This window comes from Crinia signifera, chromosome 2 (genome assembly GCF_055691185.1).
Source record: "Crinia signifera chromosome 2, ASM5569118v1, whole genome shotgun sequence".
NCBI classification, from domain to species: domain Eukaryota; kingdom Metazoa; phylum Chordata; class Amphibia; order Anura; family Myobatrachidae; genus Crinia; species Crinia signifera.
The window spans coordinates 222,579,667-222,596,439 of NC_139218.1; the positions used below are offsets into that span (position 1 = coordinate 222,579,667).

Genomic DNA, 16,773 nt, shown 5'->3' on the forward strand with positions numbered 1-16,773 from the left:
CGTTCCCATGGCCGAGCGTCACGTGACAGGTCCCAAACAGGAGCATGTGACACATCCAGGCCAGGAGCATGTGACAGGTCTCGTGACAGGAGAGAGACACCACTAGCAGTGCTGCCCGCAGCTGCTGCGACAGTTGTTGTCATGGCTGCTGCAGTTGCCGGCTCCCTCCTTCTGCTGCTGTGCCTGGCCGCCCCCCTGCCCGCAGGGGCTTCTCCTAAGTATGCCCCCAACTGGGAGTCGCTGGACGCGCGGCCGCTGCCGCCCTGGTTCGATGAGGCAAAGTTCGGCATCTTCCTGCACTGGGGCGTCTTCTCCGTGCCCTCGTTCGGCAGCGAGTGGTTCTGGTGGAACTGGCGGCATGAGCGCAACCCGCAGTACCTGCAGTTCATGAACAAGAGCTATCCTCCCGGCTTCACCTACGCCGACTTCGCCCCGCACTTTACCGCCGAGTTCTTCGATCCGGACTCCTGGGCAGAGCTGTTCCAGGCATCAGGGGCTCGGTGAGTGCGGCTTATAGATACGGGGATGGGGCCGGGCGCGTGTGCCGGGGGATAGGGTACTACTACGTGTGCGGAGGGTGACATAGGGCAGCGCTGTGCCCTGTCGCTTACATACATACATGCATTCATGCAGGGCTTGACAGCCACCCCCATCATATATATCACCTGAGGTAGGGCCAGGGGCAGCATAACCTGTTTTGAGCTGTTCCTCCCATTGTCTCCCTCCCACACCCAAGCAGCTTTGTTGTTTTGTAGTTTATGAGGAAGTGAGACGCAATTACACTGTAATCCCCGATTCCCCCTATCTGCCCTGCTATACACAGTTGTAAAGAGGGAGGGGGTGCATAGGGTGGGGGTTCCGTTCTTCTTGTACACGGTGAAATTTAGGATACCTTTCCCCTTAGGTGCTATCTATTTTTTTCTTTTTCTTTTTTTTTTTGTAGCCCAAGGCTTGGCTGTATTACAGTGTTGCTAATACCCATTTTACACCAAAAACCCTGGTCTTTGAACACTGGAGTTTCCAGGATCTGACGCTGCTTTATACTCCATTTACACAGCACTTCGACCTGGGTCTGCACCATTTACACTGGACCTGGGTCAGCCCTGCTTTTTCTTGTGGATGTCATTAAAAATGCTTGCTCATTGCCAAGGGGGGGTTGAAATTGCTCATCAAGGACCAGCACTCGGTTCAATTGAAAAGATGTGGATTTGTATTTACAATACAGGCATGTTAGAAAAACAATGCAGAGAGCCGGCCCAACAGCTGTTTCAACCAGGGGGTCCTGGTTTTCATCAGTGGTAACACATAGTAGGAGTTAGCCATATAAATACCTTAAGAAAGGGCGCCAGTCCCTCCTTCATTGACCCTGTCAGCTGGTGCCTGCGGCGGTGTCAGCGGTGACTGACAGCCCCGCCGGGGTTGCCTTCATGTAAGGTGACGCCAGCAGGGTATCCCCTGTAACCCTTGCCACTTTGTATCTGAGTTTCAATATTGATAGCAACGTTACATTTACACCCTTTATTTACAAAATATACCGCTCATCCAGACCAATTGATGTCTTTATGTTACATTATCAGCAACAAGTGTCTCTGCTTATTGGACATACGGCTTCACTTTAACATCAGCAGACACTGGTATTCTTGTTTTCTCCAAGTTGCACAGTGCATACAAACAATTTGCATACACAACACCTGCTCATGCTGTGCTGCACAGACCGGAGCTTCTACTCCGTTCACTTAACATTAGATAGCCGCGCACATACATTGAGTTACAGGGGATACCCCCGCTGACGTCACCTTACATGACGGCAACCCCGCACGGCGCGGCTGTCAAGTCACCGCTGACCCCGCCGTAGGCACCAGCTGACAGGGTCAATGAAGGAGGAACTGGCGCCCTTTCTTAAGGTATTTATATGGAGGGGATGCTGGCCACGGCTGCTGCTGTAACTCCCCCCTGTAGCCGCGGGGTCCCCGTGTCGAATGGGCTGTCATTGGCAGAGTCCCTGTGGCGGATGTAAACTACTATTTCCCATTCGCCTTAGGGACCCCCGCCACTGACATCCCATTCGCCGCAGGGACCTTGCGGCTGCAGGGGGAGTTAAGAGTTACAGCACCCCCTCCGTCTCCCCCCATAGCAGCCTGACAGCTCCCCCCTCAGCAGCAGTAGACACTCCCCTCCTCCTGCAGCAGAGGGGACTGCACTGCACGCCGTGGAAGGACCAGCTGCGGGTACCTCAACCCGCAGCGACCATTTACATCGGTCTCTACACGGGTCCTGACCGTGTTCTACCCAGGTCAGGACCTGGGTAGAGGACCCGTGTAAAATGGACACAGCTTCACCCCATTTACACCGCCGCAGATCCGGGTCTGACCCGCCGCTGACCCGGATTTTTCGACGGTGTAAAAGGGGTATTATACATCTATAAACTTACACATATATTAATGTAAATATGTGTATATACCTGCTCCTGTGTGCATGAATGGTATGTGTTTTTAAGTAGACTTCTCAAGCAGTTCTATCACTTGTATTTTAATCTAATTCAGTATTTCCGAGTGATGGCTGTAAGATTATCTTCAACCACAGCCAGTTGCTTTACAACTTCTGACTCTTGCAGTCATCACTTCCAGTTTTGTAAAAACAAGGTGTTGTTTTTCCGGCACTGTGGTATTTTTTGCATTCAAATGACTGTACACAATGCCGTATTTATTTCTTTTTGGCCAGATATGTAGTCTTAACCACAAAGCACCATGAAGGTTTCACTAACTGGGGTTCTCCTGTGTCCTGGAACTGGAATTCTGTGGACACTGGACCACATCGTGACCTGGTGGGGGATTTGGGAGAGGCACTGAAAAAAAGGTTTGTTGAATTGAATAGCCAAAAGCTGACCAATTTCTTAAGGGCTGTACACACTGTAAGATATTTGCTAATGGATAATTTTGCATAAGCAATTTTGACTAAGTGATTTTGTCTAATGCTGCCCATACATATGTGCGATCGGATTCGATGCGACATAGCAGTGTGACGTCCATCGAACCCGATCGCATCTTGTGGTGCTAAAGTGCCCCCTTTGCAGCACCCGATGTCGCATGCCATCTTGAGATGGCACATCTGGTGCTGGCAGAGGGCGGCGTTATGTAGTGCAAGAAGCGCTAGCGCTGCGGCTGGAGTCAGTCAGTGGTGGCGGCAGAATTGTTTAAACACTGGGCAGCCCTCTGATTGGCTGAGCTATCAGAGGGCTGCCCAGTGTTTTAAACACTTCTGCCGCCACCGCTGACTGACCCCCGCCACCCGCTAGCACTTCTTGCGCTACTTAACGCCACCATCTCTCACGCCGCCAGCGGTCCCTCCGGCCCCCTCTCCCCATCCCCACGCTGATGAAAAAGCGTTCCCTCCTCCCCCCACCAGTGGATAGCATTCGAGCATTGCATGTGGTTAAAAACCACATGTGATCACTCCTGCGATTCGATAGATATTATGTGCAGCATATAAGATCTTGAGATCCGACATTCGACCGGCGTGCCCACGCATCGCGTCGAATGTCCCCTTTAAAAATGCATACAATCATTCGATTTCTCGGCCAGATGCGGTCAAAATTGAAGGATTGCATGCAATATCTCACACATGTATGGGCAGCATTAGTAATGATAGTCTATGATCTAGTCAAAATTGCCTTGCCTGCTCAGTCAATTTATGCTAAGCAATCTCTGCTAGACAATATTGACTAAGCAGTAGAAAAATAGGGAGATATTGGCTAACCTTCTTGGATATTTTGACTATCTAGTCAAAATCTCCTGTTAACATATCTCCGTGTGTACACTCCTTTACTCTCCATCAACCTTTTAAACATCTTCGATTATGGCCCAGTTGTTAAAAATTGCTATGAAGATTTAGCCGGACAACCCAGCATAACCGTATTCCAAACTAATGTTAATAATTTTGTGTTCTAGAAATCTGCGCTATGGATTATATCATTCATTACTGGAGTGGTTTCATCCTCTTTATTTAATTGACAAACAAAATGGCTTCAAAACACAATATTTTGTGTTCACAAAGACCATGCCAGAACTGTATGACCTGGTAACAAGGTAAATATTGACTTTGTGCTTCTTTGCTCATAAGACATCCTGTTATTGCTTATCCTAACCAATCTACAGCAATTTGTTTTGCTGTCTATCCACCTGAAACTGAACATGGACCGTGTGCAGCCTTTGGGCAGTACAGAGGAACAGCTAATAACTCAACATTGTTGTGTCCATACATTACTGATTCTTTTCTCTACTGGCACTTTGCTGCCCAGAAACAAGCTGAAGTAATGAAGTCTCTGCTAACTGCTTTTGCGCCGCTTGGTGGGCAGCACCCTGCCCTGAAACTATCCTAGAGTGAACACTATTAGTACAATGTATGTTTTCCTACAAATGGCAGTTAGGTTGAAAAATGGGAGCACCCATACTGCGAAAAGAGTATCCGGTCGCTAGGTCGACCACAAGTTAGACACATGAAATAGGTTGACATGGACAAATGGTTGACACACTAATAGTTGACGCATGGAAAGGCTGACATAGGCTTCTTCAAGATTTTCGACTCATTCTTACTTCTCCATCCATGTCGGCATATAAGGAGAATATAAATGTGTGCCGAGCTCAGTGAGACACCAAGCCCATAGCATTACACTAATTGGGGGTCCATGTTGACACATGCCGACATAGATACAAAAACCAGTGAAAAACTTGTGTCAAGCTTTTGTGCATGTTGAACTTTTGCTTGTCAACGAATAGTGGTCAGCCTGTTGCCTGTTGACCTTAATAATCCACACCCTGCAAAAAGTCATTGTATTTCAGGTCTTTGTGTCCGCTTAGTGTACTGGCCAGTTGGGTTACATTTATAAGCTCATCCTTCTATTTTTAGGTATCAACCAGATTTAATTTGGTCTGATGGAGATTGGGAATCACCAGATACTTACTGGAACTCTACAGAGTTCCTGGCTTGGCTCTACAATGATAGCCCCATCAAGGTATAATAATTCTGTTTCTCTTTTTTTCCTTATTATTTTGTATGCTAGGTTATAGTTTATCAACCATTAGTGTTCCCAAAAACAAATAAAAAAAATAAAAAGTTTGTTCAGTTGTCAATATTAAAATATTCAGTTCCCTTGTATAATGGCTGTTATGGCTATAAGTACAATTCTGTGAAGCGGTTCAGAGTGAGATCGCTCACACGCCTGTCTGTTGTAGGACAAAGTTGTGGTGAATGACCGCTGGGGAAGCAATTGTTCTTGCTACCATGGAGGATACTATAACTGCGCTGATAAATTCACTCCATCTACACTGCCAAATCACAAATGGGAGAAGTGTACGTCCATAGATCATTATTCCTGGGGTTACAGACGCAACATGCAAGTCAACCAGATGATGGATGAAGGAAGCATCATTTCGGTGAGTGAAAGCCCCTTTATTGTGTATGATTGCAACCATGTAACTGACTTCTATTGTCTATAAGAGGGAGCGGTGTCCAGCTACTAAATTGGGGTTTAATGTATTGCTTGAGGCAGTCTCTACTCACAAGACACAGACTATGGAGGGAATTTCCTAGGCAGTGGTCTGCTACAGGCACCGCTTCCCAGTTGGTTTTACCCCAAGATTTAAAATGTTACCGATATAAAAAAAAAACACAGATGGATCATTATGCCCATAGGCTGTCATTTTTATATTTACACTAAACTCTTGTGGTTATAGCATTAGTGTTCTAGTGGATTCTTAGGCCACATCTCTGTGTGCCACAAGTACAAAATACCCTCCTCTGAGACCTTGTGTTCATTTTGCCACTTATGTGGAAATAAATTATGATCTAATTCAGTGATTCCCAAACTTTTGAATCCTGTCACCAAAGAGCGTCAAAATGTTTTCAAGACCCCTCCATGCCAAATGTTTCTTATTAATAAATTCAGAAAAAAAAAATTAAATAAAGTACATTGTGTTTATATATCACAATTATGTGGTGAGGGGCAGGATTTTCTTCTGTTTGTCCACATATGTTATGATTGGCAGCCACAAGCACTGGTTTTGCCTGTTACATTGCCCATAAATAATTTGAATTGATCCTGGTCCATCGCGCCAAGGAACCCCTGCAAGTGTCCTGAGGCATCCCAGGGTGCCTAGGCACACAGTTTTGGAACCACTGATCTAACTTTAAGGCAGTTCAATTTTCCATGTCTACAGAATGCTTTGTTTAGAGCAGGCATGTCCAAACTATTGTAGAGGGTAGATATCAAAATATCGGGAAGGGTGCTATGATATGAGTGTGCTTTGCTTGGAGCAGCAGTATGGAAAAAAGGGATAGTCACTCCCAATGGTTAGACAAGAAAGCAGGAAGATGGGTAACTGCGCTGAGTGTATGACAAAGGGTGCAATCTTCAAAATAGTTAATTTAATAATACCTTTATAATGTCATTTGGACAAAGACAATACACATAAAAAACAAATATAAAGGTAATGATTAAAATTTCAATGGTAGAATAAATAGGTACAATGACCTGAATACTTGGATAGTCACCCTTTTGTCCACCAGTACTGGGGAAATCCATCCAAGTTAGTTGCTAAATCCAAGTAGGTTAAAATTGGGGTGCAAGTACCTACGCGTTTCACTGCTAAATGCGGCTTTTTTTAAGGAACCTTCCTTGAAAAAGCCGCATTTAGCGTTGAAACGCGTAGGAGCTTGCACCCCAATTTTAACCTACTTGGATTTAGCACCCACTGCCTTGAGATATCTGCCACCCACTTCAACTAAGCGGACACCACCCTCGGCACAATATTGCATTAGAGGTACTATTTTTCCTTCACTCGCCGTGGCTCAGAGATTTTATGGAGGAACGCCACCTCCTAAGGACCCAGTTTCATTTCCAAAGAAGGGACAGGAACTTCATTCCGCACATAACTGGCATTCCAAGCATACATCCACTAACTTGGACGGATTTCCCCAGTACTGGTGGACAAAAGGGTGACTATCCAAGTATTCAGGTCATTGTACCTATTTATTCTACCATTGACATTTTAATCATTACCTTTATATTTGTTTTTTATGTGTATTGTCTTTGTCCAAATGACATTATAAATGTATTATTAAATTAACTATTTTTAAGATTGTACCCTTTGTCATACAGTCAGCGCAGTTACCCATCTTCCTGCTTTCATGTCCAAACTATGGCCCTCCAAACTAAACATCTCAGCATGTCTTGCAATAGTTTTAGCATTCCCTAATGGCAAAACTGTGGCAAAGCATGATGGGACTTGGAGTTTCACAACAGCTGGAGGGCCATAGTTTGGACATGCCTGGTTTAGAGGAATGATTCTTATCTTCAACCCATACGTTTTCCTAACAGGTCATGGTTTGGTGACTTCTGTCTGGAAACACATGACCCAGCATATTAGAATATAACTCACCTGTGTATGATTGTAGACAACATGACCTGTTGGTGGTAACTTAGGCCTTGAGTTGAGAACAACTGACATATAATATTGGTGTAATGCTAATGATAGCTGTAAACCTTTGCTGCGTGTTTGATTCAGCATTTGTCTATGTCTTTACGGTCTTTGATGTGTAATGTAATAACCCCCAGGAACTCGTGCAGACCGTGAGTTATGGAGGAAATTATCTCTTGAATGTGGGACCCAGCAAGGATGGATTGATCATGCCCATTTTTCAAGAAAGGCTTCGAAATGTAGGGAAGTGGCTGAATATTAATGGAGAAGCAATTTATGCCACTAAACCTTGGAGGGTGCAGACCGAAAAAACGACAGTGGACGTCTGGTAAGGCCGCCTCAAATAAGAGTACTACCAAAACTGGAGACTGATGGCGGAAGGTGCACCTAACCCAACAAGGGAGCCAGGCCCGAGCTGTGTATTAGTTTGTGTTATTTAGTTAAGTGCGTGCTTTTAAAAGCGATTTAGAGGAATACGCATCTATACTTGTGGCTGCAAAGGTGTAACTGGGTGGTAGTGGGCATTTGCACATGGGTTTCGTTTAGTGAGGGCATATAGAGTACATTGTGGGCTATGCAGTTGTGTGTGTGTGTGTGTGTGTGTGTATATACAAAGTTGCATCATATTTCAGATGGTTCTCTTGCACCAAGGTTAGGGCTGATGCAAATACACAATGATAATGATGCCTGTGAAACCAAGCATATGGGTGGTGCAGTCATATATGAGAATAGTCAAATGTCATTGTTTTTTGTTTGTTTTTTCATCCTTGGCCTAGTTTAATTTTCACCTCAGTTTGTTTGATTATATCATTTGTGCACAAGCAGAGCTAGCCTTAAACCCTGGATTGTTATGGTAGCGTGAGAACCACATTTGGGAACCACTGCCATATTTAAGAACTAATTCAACTTGGATCGTTAATCAGAGAATTCGCAAACCTGACGTTTGTTTGTGAAAAAAAATGCAGGAGTGCCCAGACATTTTTGAGGTGGCTCTCTGACATCAGTCCTGAACACTTCGAGCCCATCTGTTGCAGATTAGTGGCAGCTTCAGACCTACTTACATTTGCACAGATGGCAGTGTCTCTTTGATGTTCCAGGATGGGTAGCAATTTGTGTTACATTTGTACTGCAGTGTCTGAGCTTACTTCTTGCAGTCAACAGCAACTTTTCAGATTAGCGACCCTGCTGAATCAGGCCCTTAGGTCCATTCCCGCAATGCAAGAGTAAACACAGTCATCTTGATTAAGTGGCCTCTTCATTTAATATCAAAACAAAAAGACTTCCATATTTATGTGTTAGACTTTCTCCTGAATGTCTTTGTTATTTAACCTCATTCCTTTCTTCTAACTAAAGTAACCTAATTTTTCAGGTACACTGCCAAAGATTCCATTGTATACAGTTTCTTCTTAAAATGGCCTGAAAGGAATGTTCTAGAGTTGGGTGCACCTAAACCGTCCCCCACTGCTAATGTGAGTATTCAAACTGCTTTATAAGACATATGCTGTGTAATACCTGTTTTTTACAGTAAAACACATCTACAGTACACTTGCACAGCTCTGTCCAACTTGTGACTTATGTAGACAGGTCTACCAGCAGTCCCTGTGGGGAGTCTGCAGTTGGCAAATGCACACACCTACCACCTTTACGTGAAGCATAAGTGACTCTACTGTAATAAGTCCATTATGCTGGATAGGATTTCCCAAGTGTGACTGCTTTTGGCTTCTCTCTTTCATCAGAAATGTTTTCATTGCTGTATTTCCTACAAACATGGCCATCTTAGTTTTAAAGAAGGTTGGCACAGCACTAACTTTTATGGGAATGAAATAGAAACTATACAGTAAATGTGACAGACATGAGGCTACACACTTGTCTCAGGCAGATGTTGCTTTGCATTGTATAGAACATTAAGCAAATGAGGGGGTACATTCACCTGATTTTCGAAAGATTTTATTGTTTTATTTAGCAAAAGGCTAAACGCCATTCCACAGAAATATTGGTGGTAATGTATGTGACTTTGTAGTGGTGGTATGGGGTTGAGTATATAAGGCTGTTATGCTGAATGCAGCACTACAGGGAGTGGACTGTGGGAGATAGGAGGTTGCTGTGTTAAGACACACCGTAGTTCTGCATTTAGGTTGGAGGTAAGAACAACTGCAAGTTGTAGAAGCTAATGCCAAATTGTGTAAGTAATGTTCTCTAATATGAGGCATATGCTCCCACTGTGTCATACACCAAACACCCCCCCCCCCCCCTTCCCCAGTAGAGAGAGTGCAGAAGCTGAAACCTGTGTTCTGCAGGGGTTCTGGCGATATAGTGCCAACACACTGCTAAGTCCAGCAATTAGTTAATTGGGAAAATACAACTAAATGGTTCTGAACATTCCCCATATATTAGGTAACCATTGACCATCTATGGCCGTTAATACCTAAATTGCTTTCTGCAGGTGACCCTGTTGGGGCTTTCTGGAACGTTGGCCTGGAAACCTGACCCAAAGGTAGGGCTTGTGATTCAGCTGCCGCCCATCCCTCCTGGAGTTTTCCCTGTGGAGTATGGCTGGACCCTGAAACTGGAAGGAGTAAATTAGCCATTTTTAAATAGGAGTTGAATGTATAGAGTAGTAAACTGCTATTGGAATTCCACACGGATCAGCACATACAACTTGAAGATGCTATTAAAAAGTAAATGATTTGACTACATGTTTCCGTTGAGTAGGAGGATGTATGAGCTGATCTTGGACTGTTTCTTAAATGTAACAGAATCTGTTTGCACTATTTGTTAATATCAATTTTTGGGATTCTCAGATTATGGGGTATGATGATCCGCTGGATGATGAAGGGAGTTATGTTCTATGTACTTGTGCCTTCTGTCCCACCTAGGTTTGACAGTAACAATGTATCTGCTTGGTATGCATACTCATGAAGTATACCATTGCTTTTACCAATGATTTTTTACCTTCAAATCGCAGCATGCTGAATAATATGTTAAAATTGCTAATGTGCAGAGATCGGCTGTTTAACCTATGATCCGCCACGGCCCGGGCCATGTTTGAGGCAACCAGCGCTGTCCAGGCCTACAGATAACTGGCAGTGCAGCCTTCAGGCATGATTGGGTTTCCCAACATACATGAATATTACTTTAAAAAGTGTTTATACTTCAGATATATTGGGGGAGATTCTCTAAAACAGAAATGCGGTAAAAACCCCGTTATCTGGGTTTTTACCGCATTTCTGTATGCTCTATTGCCCCTCCGCAGTAACAGCGCTGCGGAGGGAATCGCCAGCAAAGGCTGGCGATTCCCTGTTGAAGCCTATGAGCTTCTTACCACAGAGCTACTGTGAGGGATCCATCACGGATCCCTCCTAGCATGCCCCCCGCCATCCCTGTCACTCTGCGCATGCGCAGACGGACTCCTGGGTCTCTGACCCGGAAGTCCAGCACCACATCGCAAGGGACAGCTCTTATTGCAAGAGCTGTGCCTTGTGTTAATAATGGCATATGTTAGAGCATATGCGATTATTAAGAATCTGGTGGCCGGCGAAGGGGGGCGGATGTTAGAACATCCCACCCATTATTCTTCAAACCATTGCCTTGTATAAGCACTTTGGCCATGACTGCAATGTTCTTAAGCTGCTATGCCTTATTATTGTTAATACGTTTTTTGCAGTGAAAGATTCAGCTGCTCACTTTGCGTAAGCATTATTTTTATTGTTTTTGTATGGTTTGAGGGAGGTGAAGGGTAAGGTGTAACTATCATACTTTTGGTTTATTTTATTAGCTGACCACAGCAGAAATTCATTAGTTGGTCTGTATGTATTGTACGAAATATGGGTTCAAATGGCTATTTTTTATTTGACAAATTCACAATAAATGATTTTATTAAACACCCTTGGTTTGTTGTTTATTCCTATAGGGATAGGTTTTAATAGTTTTTTTTTTTCTAATACCTGATGCACGTTAACAGAATATTCACATTTCAGTGACTGTCATAATACTATTCCCTCTTGTTTATTCGTACCTGAAGATGGAAGATACATTGCACAGATATGAAATATAAAGTGTGGTGTGAGGCCTGGCCTACTTAACCAGCACTGCCTATTATTGCTGTACAGGATCCAGACCAACAAGTTCTCTGCCTGTGCTACACCCACAGTGGGGACTGCCTTTGCTAACAGAAAAGCAAGAGCTAAATGCCACTGTTGAATGTCAGAATAGACAATGGCAGCTAAAAGAGGTGGGGTCCCTGTATTGTCATGTTGTTTGTTCATCAGGAGGCTTGCAGCCTAGCAACTGATCGATATAGGTAGCATGCTTTCTGATTACTGCTGAATTTACGTTCACAATACATTTTAATTAAACTACCGCACAGGTGCTCAAACTTGGTGCTTAGGACCCCACACAGTTCATGTTTTCCAATTCACATGTGGCTTTTTAAAATGTGACAGTTGGGGATACACAGTGCTTTTCCCAGGTGACCTGTTTGGGGCATACTTGCCTACCTGACCCTCTCTATGAGGGAGAAAATGCTCTGTTCCTGGACTTCCCTGGTAATGCATGGTTTGGGGTCCTAAGGCCCGAGTTTGGGAACCACTGCCAAATCATAATTACAGGGAAGCTGCACACATTGCATACATCATTGAGGCATATTTTGGGGTAGATTCAATTGAAAGCAAGCTGCAGTCGTGCTTTTTTTCTGCCAAAGTAACCTGATTCTAATTACACCTCCATATTCTGTGAGCAAAGCACAGCTAATTAAATCTGCCCTTCTTATGTTTGTGCAAACAAATGAAGGATATAGTTTGTCTGACATTATGCATTTTGTTTAGAGCTTTTTACTTGTTACCAGTTCTTTATATAGCGCACACATATTCCCCAGCACTTTACAGAGGATAGTTAAACATTCAGATCAGTTCCTGCCTCAGGGGAGCTTGCAATCTATATTCCCTACCACATATGTATATATATATATATATATATACACACACACACACACACACACACACACACACACACACACACACACTTTACTCTAGGCTTCATTGTGTTGGGAGTCAATCAACCTAACCGGAGTACCCGGAGGAAACCCACACAATCATTGGGATGGGTTTGGGAGTGTGGTGCCCCCTGTGTTGGTAGGACTGGTCTGCTCCAGGTTAGCACACCCTAACACTTTATTAACACTTTTATTTTTTCCTATCACATTGTATATATTTTGTATTTTAATCACACCTTCACTTCCCTATATAGCACTTATGTGCTTCTTATTAACTTTCATTTGTGTGCTGCCCTGGAGTACTCAGCCTGTGTCGGCATGTTGGGGGCCCATACCCAGTATTAGGGACCCCCAGTGACAGAGATGCCTTGACGTACGGCCTGGGGGCTTAGCCCTATATCTGCAGATATATGCAACCAAGATCTCTGTATTATCTGATTGTTATGTAGATATCTCTCACTCAGTGTGCAATTGGGATACAAAATGTGGATCTAAGGATAGACAGACTTCTAGGTTGACAGTTAATAGGTCAACATTGACAAAAGGTCGACATGAGTTTTTTGTGTCAATGTCGACAGCTGAGCATGTGGGTTTCCAATTAGTGGAGCTTGTACCCTCACATGACTCACTTCACTTGATACCGCTACAATCGCCACACCAACATTCACGTGGAAGCCAATTCGAGAAGGTTCAAGTATGAAAACATCCAAAATATTGTAAGAAATTGTGAAAAATGTACCGGCCATTGCCCTGACGACTTTTTTTTTTTTTTGCATATGTCAATATTTTGTCAATGTCTATGTTTTGGTGTCAACCAATAATCCAGATCCACTTTATTTATCCCTGGAATTGCCTGTAGTAAATAATATCCTGGCTGAAGCAGACAAAACAATTCTGCCTGTAGCTGGCAGAAAGTGCAGACCTAAAAGTTAAGTAAAAAGTCCTCTCATGATAAACCCAATGATGGTGTAGGATTTCTGCACTTCAAGGCAGGTGCAGCTGGAAGCCCGTGATAATGACCCACTATCACAACAATGAAATACAAAATAAATAAACAGTGACACCAGCGCGCCTATTTGGGAATATACACGTATATAGTGACAAATTCAAGTCCCGGGAAATAATATGTCCTTAGTGCGGTTGTTCTTAAATTCCAACAAATCCGTGGCAAGACTTAGAGCGAGATGTATCAAATGGAAAATGCGGTAAAACCCCGGTTTTACCGCATTTTCCAATGTATCAAAAATGATACCGCAGTGTAGGGTATCGCCACCTTTGGGTGGCGATACCCTATAGAAGCCTATGGGCTTCTTTTCGCCGCCCGCCGACGCAAACCCGCCGCCTCACCGACCCCCCCCCTCTCGCTTACCTTCCTAAAGGGTCCTCCTGGACCCTGGAAGGTAAACCCCTCCTCCCCCTAGTGACGCAGCCGGACGTCCTTCCAGCTGCAGGGGGGAGGAGGAGGCGCCGGGGACAGCTTGCTTAGCTGTCCCCGGCGTGAGGGATGCAGGAGCCGGCAGGGAGGTGACGGAGACCCCCCGCACACCACATTCCAGGTATCGCGGGGGGCCTCCGTCACCGCATCGCGATGCCAGCCGCATATGTTAGTACCTATGCGGCGGCATCGCGGCGGGGGGGCCTCGAAGGGCGGCGATGTATTTTAATACATCCCGCCCTTAGTCATCACTTAGAAGTTTCCACAGAATTTCATTTTTGTCCTCAAAAACACGGTGTAGACTGTAGATATTTGTCGCAGTGGGTATAGATACGCATGTAGATATTAGTTGCAGTGGGTAAAATTATGTAAGTAGATATTAGTTGCAGTGGGTATAGATATGTATGTAGATAATAGTCACAGTGGGTATAGATACGTATGTAGATATTAGTCGCCATTGGCAAAGAAAAGTATGTAGACGAGTCTGCAGTTTTAGGGTAAATGTGGATGACAAGACCCACTTGTTCTTTGCAGTAAAAAGGTTAAACAATAGTAAAATGCTAACAGAATTCTATGTTTTAGCATTTTATAATGGTGGATATTATCACATCTTCACAGTTAAGCTGGCTACACATCTATACAATCGTCGGGCCGTTCTTCTGTTCTGGGTTGGAGGACCGTCCAGATTGTATGGTTGTGTACGCTGTCCCGACTCCCTCTGTACGAGCAATAAACGTCCAAAAACGGTCTTGTCCGTCCATACTTGGTCGGTCGAAGGTTCAGTGCTGTTTAATATTCATCCGACAGGACGGGCCTATATCGGAACAAAAGTGCAGTGTGTACGCACGTTTGATCAATATGCTGGCCGTTCTTGCGACTATACTGCCAAAGCTGGAATACCCATGTGGGCGTTCCATAGCTGCATGATCTCCCCATGTATATTTAAATAAATAATTGTTGAAATATGTATGACTTGCAAGTTTGTTAAGTTTATAATAAAACATTTTACTTTTAAAATATTATTTGGTGTTCGTGTCTACATTTTAGCCAGCCGGCAGGGTGACTATGGTCAGATACGGGTGGTAAGCGTCTAAACTTTAGTCAGCCAGCAGGGTGACTAGGGACAGACATACGGCGAACTGCTATAAAGATAGGGTGCATGTATATTAATTGGCATATATTTACCTTCATGTATTGCTCCCGTAGAACTTGGAGGATGGCATCACAGGTCTCAGGTATTATTAGTCCCAGAGCTTGAGAGGATATAGCGCTGCTGTACCTCAGATCCGCAAGGGTCCTCCCAGTAGCCAGGAAACGTAGCGTTGCCACCAGCCTCTGCTCAGCTGAAATAGGTGTCCTCTTTTTGGATTAAAGGGGGTAACTTGTGTCAGAAGCTCCACGAAGGTCATCCATACGAAGATAATTCCTGAAGTCATCGGGGTTGTTCAGCCGTATCTCCTGTACCAATGGCATATGGGAGAAGGTGTCTCTGGTCCAGCAGCTGTGATTCTTGCTCCTTTTTTTTAATTTTTTTATAGACTGCAATGTTGTGGCCATAGCAGCAAGAATGCAAGCACAAACCTTTCTTTTCCTCAAGCTCATGATGAAAGTGGTAGAAAACAAACGGAAGAATTGTACATGTCCTCTGCACAGCCAGCACTGATGTAAAAAAGGAAATCACTTTTCGGTACTTGTTTCCTAGCACGGCGCCACCGATGTAGATTGCATGACATCGGGTGTGTAAAATATGTCGCATCGCATGCGACCAGATCGCATGCGTTGCGATGCGACCGATTTGACCCGATTTTTTACTTGTTCAGCCCAGGGCCGGCTTTACCTTTAGGCAGCTGCCTAGGGCGCCAGGATCTGGGGGGGGGGGGGGGGGGCGGCGCCACCAAGGTCGCCTATCAAAAAATCATGGCTGTCTATGAGGAATGTGCAACTTCTAAGACCTCACCACCATACTTTTCCTTGAGGCATACTTCCCTACTTTACTGCCCCCTCCTACTTGTACTCTGTTGTGGGTGTCAAAGGGAGGCCTCCAGGGAAAGCAGGGGACTTGTGCATCTTCCCGGGAATGGCTGGGAAGACCAAATGATTTTTGGGAGCCTACTTGGGGGGGTGGGGGGCAGTAGGCTAAAGTTTTGCCTAGGGTGCTGAGAAGCATTACATAGGCCCTGGTTCAGCCACCCTGATGGCTGATTCCTATGTGAAATGCCCCCCCCCCCAGACCCGATTTTTCATTGTATACCTACCCTGATGGGTAATTACTATGTCAAATGCCCCCCCATTGGTAACGCCACGATCAACGCCAACCCGAAGCATGGCGAGCGCGGAGTTGATTTTATATAGTGTGGCGAGCGCAGCGAGCCACCGAGCCCGAAGCGTGGCGAGCGCAGCAAGCCCCGCGCATTACTTCACATGTATTCCGCCTCTTTGTTTTGGTATGCCCATAACCCAGCCCATTATGATAATTTTTGTTTATTTATATCGTGTCAATAGCCCAAATTGAGAGTGTGTACGGTGGTACAATCTTTTTCTTGCGACTGTTTGGACGGGAGTACATCGGACGTCGCAAGTAAAATTGTACAGGTGTGTACGCGCGTGATCGGCTGTTGTTTGTGGACGGTCCGACGCGTCTATGGTCGGTCGAACGGTCGCAAGAAAACAGGGATTGTATAGATGTGTACCCAGCTTTAAACTGGTGAATAAATGTATTTGTAAACTTCCTGAGTAACATTTTATTCAATATTAAACAGCTTGGTTTTAACATAAAAACATAACAAAAAATAGGACCATGTATAACTTTGTACTATTTCATGAAATAAATGTGGCAGTGTTAGTACAAAATGGTAAAAAATGGACTGGTTCGC

The 16,773-nt window shown here is 44.5% G+C and overlaps 1 protein-coding gene across 1 annotated transcript; it reads left to right on the forward strand.

Moving 5' to 3' along the window:
• The first annotated feature begins 57 nt into the window (after window positions 1-57).
• FUCA1 (alpha-L-fucosidase 1) lies at window positions 58-11,356 on the forward strand. The gene is made up of 8 exons (XM_083173816.1): window positions 58-500; window positions 2,722-2,856; window positions 3,948-4,085; window positions 4,906-5,011; window positions 5,232-5,432; window positions 7,613-7,803; window positions 8,845-8,944; window positions 9,919-11,356. The coding sequence occupies exons 1-8, from the start codon at window positions 142-144 to the stop codon at window positions 10,057-10,059; spliced, it is 1,371 nt and encodes a 456-aa protein (XP_083029942.1). The 5' UTR covers window positions 58-141; the 3' UTR covers window positions 10,060-11,356.
• Window positions 11,357-16,773: the final 5,417 nt, after the last annotated feature.

What these genes read in the sequence shown, in the direction of transcription:
- FUCA1 (XM_083173816.1), top strand. Translation starts at nt 142, where the DNA reads ATGGCTGCTGCAGTTGCCGGCTCCCTCCTTCTGCTGCTGTGCCTGGCC. An exon ending in TTCCAGGCATCAGGGGCTCG is followed by an intron (nt 501 to 2,721) that starts GTGAGTGCGGCT and finishes CTTTTTGGCCAG; the next exon opens with ATATGTAGTCTTAACCACAA. An exon ending in AACCGTCCCCCACTGCTAAT is followed by an intron (nt 8,945 to 9,918) that starts GTGAGTATTCAA and finishes TGCTTTCTGCAG; the next exon opens with GTGACCCTGTTGGGGCTTTC.